Consider the following 7456-nt stretch of genomic DNA (forward strand, 5'->3'; position numbering starts at 1 on the left):
GCTGGTAGGAACGTTGGGCTGCTCGGTCAATAGCCAGGGTCAACGGCGGCGTGGTGTATTCCGCAAATATGCCCCACTGTGAGGGCGGGCACCAAGCGGCGTGAGTAGGTTAAACGTTGAGTTTTATAAGGACACCACGGGGTGACCAACCCCTCCCCACCAGCCCCACCCCTCCTACCCCCCACCCAGCCCCTCCCCTCCCATTTTTGGATGCACGACGGACGGACACAATAATCCCCTGTGGGCTGGTGTAACCAGGAGGTTCCTACCAGTATAATAGAATGTTTGCATTGTCTTTGAAACTGATTGGCCTCCACCCAGAGGCAGAAGCCTTGTTGATGGCATTGTCTCACCGCCGGTGTTAGACCACAGAACAACACCAATGGGCGAACAGTTCAAAGTCAACGCAAGTATCAGTGATTTATACATCTGGTGGAGCAGTTACATCTAGGGGATCTTTTTTCCAGTATTAAAAAATGATGAATTAATAAGAATAGGTTCATAAATAAGGTTTTTGGGTTAGATCGCGTAAGTATAAATGCGTCGAAACCCTCCACCACCCCCCCACACCACCACCCCACCTCCCCACCACCTCCCACCCACTACCACCACCACACCACACCACCCCACCCCCACCACCCATCACCTACCACCACCCACACCACCCCCACCCCCACCCACCACCAACCCACCACCACCACCCCCCACCACCCCACCCACACCACCCACCACCCACCACCACCCCCACTCCTACCACCCACCCACCACCACTCCCACACACCACCACCACACCACCACCACCCTCCACCCACCCACCCACCCACACCACCCCCCTACTCCCCACCACCACCCACCACCACCCCTACTCCACACCACCCACCACCACCACCCACACACACCCCTCACCCCCCCACCACCCCCCGCACCAGCGTTCACCTGCGGCGAGAACCTGTTCATCTCGAGCGCGCCCTTCACTGGGACTACGCGGTGCGCGACTGGCACAGCGAGGTGGTCAGCCCCGGCTTCGAGTTCGGCAAGGGAGCCAAGGGGCCCGGCATGATCGGCCACTACACTCAGGTGCGGAACGCGGTGTGCTGCGTGGTGTGTGTGTGGTGTGTGTGGTGTGTGTGTGGTGTGTGGTGGTGTGGTGTGGTGGTGTGGGTGGTGTTGTGGTGTGTGTGGTGTGTGTGTGTGTGGTGTGTGTGGTGGTGTGGTGTGTGTGTGTGGTGTGTGTGGTGTGGGTGTGTGTGTGGTATGCTGTGCGGTATGCTGCGTGGTGTGTGTGTGGTGATGCTTTCTGGGTAGACTGGGGGATACATGGCATGATCGGCCACTACACTCAGGTGCGGAGCGTGGTGTGCTGCGTGGGTGTGTGTGGTGGTGTGGTGTGTGTGGTGTGTGTGGTGTGTGTGTGTGTGTGGTGGTGTGTGTGTGTGGTGGTGGGTGGTGTGGTGTGTGTGGTGTGGTGGGGTGTGGTGTGTGTGGTGTGTGTGTGTGGTGTGTGTGGTGTGTGTGTGTGGTATGCTGTGCGGTATGCTGCGTGGTGGTGTGTGGTGATGCTTTTGGGTAGACTGGGGGATCATGGCATGATCGGCACTACACTCAGGTGCGGAGCGTGGTGTGCTGCGTGGTGCCTACGTAGTGTGCTGCGTGGTGTGTGTGTGTGTGGTGTGTGTGGTGTGTGGTGTGTCTGTGTGTGGTGTGTGTGGTGTGTGTGGTGTGTGTGTGTGTGGTGTGTCTGTGTGTGTGTGGTGTGTCTGTGTGTGTGGTGTGTGGGGTGTGTGTGTCTGTGTGGTGGGTGTGTGTGTGGTGTGTGTGGTGTGTGTGTGTGTGTGGTATGCTGTGCGGTATGCTGTGCGGTATGCTGCGTGGTGTGTGGTGGTGTGTGGTGTGTGTGGGGGTGTGTGTGGTGTGTGTGGGGTGGTGTGTGGTGTGTGTGGTGTGTGTGGTGGTGTGGTGTGTGTGTGTGGTATGTGTGTGGTGGTGTGTGGTGGGTGTGTGGTGGTGTGTGTGGTGTGTGTGGTGTGTCTGTGGGTGTGTGTGTGTGTGGTGTGTGTGGGGTGTGGTGTGTGTGGTGTGTGTGGGTGTGGTGTGGTGTGGTGGGTGTGTGGTGTGTGTGTGTGGTGTGTGTGTGTGTGGTGTGTGTGGTGTGGTGTGTGTGGTGTGGGTGGTGGTTGTCTGTGTGTGGTGTGTGTGGTGTGGTGTGTGTGTGTGTGTGGTGTGTGTGTGGGGTGGTGTGTGTGTGTGTGTGTTGTGTTGTGTGTGGTGTGTGGGTGTGTGGGTGTCTGTGGTGGTGTGTGTGTGTGTGGTATGCTGCGTGGTGTGTGTGGTGATGCTTTCTGGGTAGACTGGGAGAAGTCGGCACGTGACCGGCAGTAGCCACAGTCCATAGCGAGTTGTATACTGGACGTGGTGTGCTGCCTGGGTGTGTGCGGCCATGCGAAGTCTCCCCAGTGGCGATGTTTACACACCGCCACCCACGTACTCGTTTGAGGCTGAGTCGACCTAGGGGAGGCCCACGACCGGTTCAGATAAATCGTCACTGGGTGTTGGCCGCGAGTGGGAATTGAACTCGGGTGGCCGGGTTTGTAGCGCAGCGCGCTAACCGCTACACTACCGCTCCCCACACCACCACAACTAACACCACCACCAACACAAATAACAACCCACCACCACCACAACTGTAACCCCACCACCACCACAAATAACACCACCACACACCACCACAACTAACACCACCACACTAACACCACAATTAACACCACCACAACTAACACCACCACCACAACTAACACCACCACAACTAACACCACCACCACAACTGTAACACCACCACCACAACTGTAACACCACCACCACAACTAACATCACCACAACTAACACCACCACAACTAACACCACAACTAATATCACCACCACCACAACTAACACCACCACCACCACAACTAACACCCCACAACTAACACCACCACCACAACTAATATCACCACCACCACAACTAACACCACCACCACCACAAATAACACCACCACAACTAACACCACCACCACAACTAATACCACCACAACTAACACCACCACCACAACTAATACCACCACAACTAACACCACCACCACAACTAATATCACCACCACCACAACTAACACCACCACCACCAAATAACACCACCACAACTAACACCACAACCACAACTAATACCACCACAACTAACACCACCAACCACAAATAACACCACCATAACTAAAACCACCACCACAACTAACACCACCACCACCACAACTAACACCACCACAACTACCACCCCACCACAACTAACACCACCATAACTAACACACCACCACAACTATCACCACCACCACACCACCACCACCACAAATAACACCACCACCACCACAACACCACCACAACTACCACCACTACCACCACAACTAACACACCACCACACAAGTGCAGCACAACCCATCAAATCGCCGCACCCTCTGGTGGTGGGAGGTGGTGGTGATGGGGGGTGGGGTGGTAGTGGGTGTGGTGGTGGTGGTGGGTGGTGGTGGTAGTGGTGGTAGTGGGTGGTAGTGGGTGGTGGAGGTAGTTGTAGTAGTGGTGGGGGGGGGGCGCTCTCTCGATCTCCCACCGCCCACCACCACCACCCCCCCAGCAGTTTGGTGCGAGCGAGCGGTGCACTTGCAGGTGCTGCGCTTTAACCCGTCGCTGCCCCGTGCCACGTGCGTGCGTGCAGGTGGTGTGGTACAGCTCCTACCAAGTTGGCTGCGCCGTCAACTACTGCGAGGCCTCTGCCAAGTACCTTTACGTGTGCCACTACTGCCCAGCGTGAGACTATTACAACGCTGGGGGAGCTGGGGGGCTGTACTCCCCCCCAACCCCAACCCCAACTCCCCCCGCCCTCCCACACTCTCTCTATCTCGACCACTATCATCGGTCGTGCAATGTTACGATTGTTGTTGTACAGCAGCGCCTTGCAATGAGGCGATGCAACGTACAGGGACTCGTCTACTTACGAACAATTCGACTTACGCACTTTCAGAGATACGAACACACCCGGTCCGTATGTCCAGTTGCCTGTTCGGACCGAGAGTCGTAAGTTCAACTGCCACGTAATCTATGGCGGTGATGGCATCTACATCTGCAGAACGTGAAGAGCCAGTGGCATCTACATCTGCAGAACGTGAAGAACCAGTGGCATCTACATCTGCAGAACGCGAAGAACCAGTGGCATCTACATCTGCAGAACGTGAAGAACTAGTGGCATCTACATCTGCAACGTGAAGAACCAGTGGCATCTACATCTGCAGAACGCGAAGAACCAGTGGCATCTACATCTGCAGAACGTGAAGAACCAGTGGCATCTACATCTACAGAACGTGAAGAACCAGTGGCATCTACATTTGCAGAACGTGAAGAACTAGTGGCATCTACATCTGCTGAACGTGAAGAACTAGTGGCATCTACATCTGCAGAACGTGAAGAACCAGTGGCATCTATATCTGCAGAACGCGAAGAATCAGTGGCATCTACATCTGCAGAACGCGAAGAACCAGTGGCATCTACATCTGCAGAACGTGAAGAACCAGTGGCATCTACATCTACAACAGAACGTGAAGAAACCAGTGGCATCTACATCTACAGAACGTGAAGAACCAGTGGCATCTACATCTGCAGAACGTGAAGAACTAGTGGCATCTACATCTGCAGAACGTGAAGAACCAGTGGCATCTACATCTACAGAACGTGAAGAACCAGTGGCATCTACATCTGCAGAACGTGAAGACCAGTGGCATCTACATCTGCAGAACGTGAAGAACCAGTGGCATCTACATCTGCTGAACATGAAGAACCAGTGGCATCTACATCTGCAGAACGTGAAGAACCAGTGGCATCTACATCTGCAGAACGTGAAGACCATGGCATCTACATCTGCAGAACGTGAAGAACCAGTGGCATCTACATCTGCAGAACGCGAAGAACCAGTGGCGTCTACATCTGCAGAACGCGAAGAACCAGTGGCATCTACATCTGCAGAACGTGAAGAACCAGTGGCATCTACATCTGCAGAACGTGAAGAACCAGTGGCATCTACATCTGCAGAACGTGAAGAACTAGTGGCATCTACATCTGCAGAACGTGAAGAACAGTGGCATCTACATCTGCAGAACATGAAGAACTAGTGGCATCTACATCTGCAGAACGTGAAGAACAGTAACATCTACATCTGCAGAACGTGAAAACCAGTGGCATCTACATCTGCAGAACGTGAAGAACTAGTGGCATCTACATCTGCAGAACGTATGAACTAGTGGCATCTACATCGGAACGTGAGAACCAGTGGATCTGAACACTAGTGGCATCTACATCTGAACTAGTGGCATCTACATCTGCAGAACGTGAAGAACTAGTGGCATCTACATCTGCAGAACGTGATGAACCAGTGGCATCTACATCTGCAGAACGTGAAGAACTAGTGGCATCTACATCTGCAGAACGTGATGAACCAGTGGCATCTACATCTGCATAACGTTATGAACTAGTGGCATCTACATCTGCAGAACGTGAAGAACTAGTGGCATCTACATCTGCAGAACGTGAAGAACCGGTGGCATCTACATCTGCAGAACGTTATGAACCAGTGGCATCTACATCTGCAGAACGTGAAGAACCAGTGGCATCTACATCTGCATAACGTTATGAACCAGTGGCATCTACATCTGCAGAACGTGAAGAACCAGTGGCATCTACATCTGCATAACGTTATGAACCAGTGGCATCTACATCTGCAGAACGTGATGAACCAGTGACATCTACATCTAAAGGAGATTAAACACTTTTAAAGCCATTCCCCGTGTCTAGTGTACACGCCGTACAACGCGTTTGAAATCGACAGGAGTAAAGTATGGACAGAGCAGAGCCTCACCATTCTGGCGAATTGCCCGATGATGCTGGATGCAATTACCAGCGAAACGTCGTACTCAAAAATTGTAAATGTTGTGGTTTCACGCTTCAACACACCGGTGGGCTAAAGCAGTGAACTATTTGTCTTTTGTCAACGTGACACTTTTTCACTGATTGGTCGTGTCGGTTGGTGGAGGGTTACGACACATTTATAAATAACGCGATCTAAACCCAAAAACGTTGATTATGAATAATATTGGTCGCGAAAGCCTCACACGTGTTCAACTGACTTATGAACAGACCTTTTGGAAGCTGATTCGTTCGTAAGTAGAGGAGTCCCCGTATAGAAATACTTTGCGATGAGATTGATTGCTACGGCGGCTATGCAGTGATGTTGACGGCGATCCGCCCCCCCCCCCGTGTTGCATCCCCCGCAGCGGCAACCTGAACACTCGACTCACGCGCCCCTACGACAGCGGCCCGGCGTGCAAGTCCTGCCCCAAGAACTGCACCAACAAGCTGTGCAGTGAGCCCTCCCTCCTGCCTTACACTCACTCGCTCACTCACTCACCCACTCATACACTCACGCACTCACTCGCGCACTCACTCACGCGCTCACTCACATGCTCACGCACTCACTCATACACGCACACGCTCATTGACTCACTCACGCACTCACTCACGCGCTCACTCACTCACCCACTCATACACTCACGCGCTCACTCATACACGCACACGCTCATTGACTCACTCACGCACTCACTCACGCGCTCACTCACTCATACACTCACACGCTCATTCACTCACTCACGCGCTCACTCGCGCACTCACTCACGCGCTCACTCACACGCTCACGCACTCACCCACTCACTCACGCACTCACTCACGTGCTCACTCACTCACTCATACACTCACGCGCTCATTCACTCACTCACTCACGCGCTCACTCACTCACTCACTCACGCACCACCACTACCACTACTCCCACCACTACTATCACTACTAACTACCACCACCACTACTACCACCATCACTACCACCACTACTACCACCACTACCACCACCACTACTACCATCACCACCACTACTACCACCACCACTACTACCACTACTACTGCCACTACTACCACTACCACCACCACTACTACCACTTCCACCACCACCACTACTAACTACTACCACCACCACCACTATTACCACTACTACCGCCACTACTACCAACTCCACTACCACCACTACCGCATCAACCGAGGTCTCTCCGCGTGAATTTTTTGTCCTCCTGCTTCTAAGCCCCGCCCCCCGGGGGCGTCACCCTCAGACGCGTCGCGCTCGCTTGCCCCTTCTCTGTGACGCAGCCAACGCGTGCCCCTTCACCGACTCCTACTCCAACTGCGCGCTCATGAAGAGCACGCTGGGCTGCGGCGACACGCTGTACGGCCGCATCGTGCGCGCCTCCTGCCCCGCCTCCTGCCAGTGCGCCGACAAAATCTACTGAGCTCCTTCGAAGACCGGACCGGCAATCAGCAAGCCACCGTGGGATGAGGGGGGGCCT

The 7456-nt window shown here is 53.9% G+C and overlaps 1 protein-coding gene across 1 annotated transcript; it reads left to right on the forward strand.

Annotated features, from left to right (window-relative positions):
- Window positions 1-929: 929 nt before the first annotated feature.
- LOC133339880 (cysteine-rich secretory protein 3-like) lies at window positions 930-7456 on the forward strand (the record flags this gene model as incomplete). The annotated part of the gene is given in 5 exon segments (XM_061548008.1): window positions 930-971; window positions 974-1077; window positions 3737-3828; window positions 6342-6430; window positions 7260-7456. Coding segments are annotated over 5 exon segments (467 nt in total), but the record flags the coding sequence as incomplete, so codon positions are not given.

This window comes from Lethenteron reissneri, unplaced genomic scaffold (assembly GCF_015708825.2).
Source record: "Lethenteron reissneri isolate LAM-NWPU_2019-01 unplaced genomic scaffold, ASM1570882v1 scaffold_509, whole genome shotgun sequence".
Taxonomy (NCBI): Eukaryota; Metazoa; Chordata; class Hyperoartia; order Petromyzontiformes; family Petromyzontidae; genus Lethenteron; species Lethenteron reissneri.